General features: G+C 64.4%; 1 protein-coding gene across 1 annotated transcript in view; it reads right to left on the bottom strand.

The window, feature by feature from the left end:
* Positions 1-1,333, bottom strand: part of LOC103908492 (nuclear mitotic apparatus protein 1) — a 21,563-nt gene that overhangs the window by 15,949 nt on the left and 4,281 nt on the right. Inside the window, 1 exon segment of the mRNA XM_009290877.2 lies at positions 314-498. Coding sequence (XP_009289152.2) covers positions 314-498 — 185 coding nt within the window.

Here is a 1,333-nt window from a genome sequence, read left to right as displayed (position 1 = left end):
GGGGGGGAGTGGTTTGGGGGTGTCCCCGCCGGCCGGGGAGGCACCGCCGCGGGGGCCGGGGGTCGCGCGTGGAGCTGGGCGTTTTTCTTGCTATTGCAAAGCGTCACCATTTGTGGGGAAACGGCCTTTTGGAGACGTGCGGACCTCGCTCCCCGGTTGCTGCCCTAGAGCCTGCGCTGGATTTTGGGGGAGGCTGAAGCTGCCTCCTGCGGCTCCCGTTGGAGACCACACTCTTCCTCAACAGCCCCATTCAAACGGAGACCGTGTGCCTAAAACCCGTGCCAGCCGTGCTCGACCGGCGCCGCTTTGGTACTTTCGGTTCCTCCCAAGGCACCGAAAGCAGGGACTTTGCCCGGGGAAGGGGCCGGCACGAGGATTTTCTCATCCTCGCGGATTCCCCAGCCCGTCCCCCAGTGCTGCGGGGAGCTCCCCTGCAGCTCAGCCGGCTGCCGCGGTGTCCGCCCCGCTGCCGCCCCACTTATCAAGCTACGGTCAGGCCTGTTTAGTGAGCACACGCCGCCGGTGATCCCGGCTAATCTGAGCTGAAGCACAGACCCAGGAGATTAACCAGGTCTTGACTAAATATATCCCCGGTGCAGGCGGCTCCTTCCTCCCCACCCACCGCAGGCAGATCCCCGCTCCGAGCAGGCTCTCGTTACACCGCGCGGGAGGTAATTATAGCAGACAGGCTCCCACAGAGCCTCCCGCCGGAAGGGTTTGAAAGCAATGCTTGCGCTCGGCCCCGAGCGGCAGCCTCACGCCCTTCCCAATTTGCCTCGCCGGCTCGTTAACGACGCGCAGCCGGAGCGGAGCGTGCTCGGTCCCAGGTCCTATGCCCATTACGGCTTGCGGGTTTTAATTGCCCTTGCTCACAGGCAACGAGCGCGGCTCCTGACAGAGGCATTCCTCCCAGCCCCGCGCGACCACCTCGGGTCCCGGGACGGAGCAAACAAGCTCAGTCCTGCCCGTATCGTACTCGGAAGCAGCCTGACGTCCCCAGAGAACAGGAGCGCTTCGTGGGGCGGGAGCTGTCATTGTTTAACCTGCTTTACAGAGCCAAGGTTTCCTCAGGACCCCACGGCTGCGGCTCAGGAAAACTCGCCAGGCTGTTTTCCTCACCCGAGCAGCTTCCATGGAAATAAAGCATCTCCCGTGCAGCTCCGGGAGCCCCCGCGCCGCTGGCATCAGCGCTCGGCTCTGCTTCAACGCCGGGAGCGAGCCCAGACGTCCAGCGCCAGATGCAATAGCAAGCTTCCAACGACAGAAACTCTGGCCAAAATCTTACCCGGGCAGCTCCGCGGGGCCCGACAGCTCCGCCCGGGGCTCCAGAGGC

The sequence above is a fragment of the Aptenodytes forsteri genome, unplaced genomic scaffold, assembly GCF_000699145.1.
Source record: "Aptenodytes forsteri isolate BGI_AS27 unplaced genomic scaffold, ASM69914v1 Scaffold254, whole genome shotgun sequence".
Classification (NCBI taxonomy): Eukaryota; Metazoa; Chordata; class Aves; order Sphenisciformes; family Spheniscidae; genus Aptenodytes; species Aptenodytes forsteri.
The sequence above is the reverse complement of the archived record's forward strand: the minus strand, read 5'-3'. Positions and strand labels throughout refer to the sequence as shown.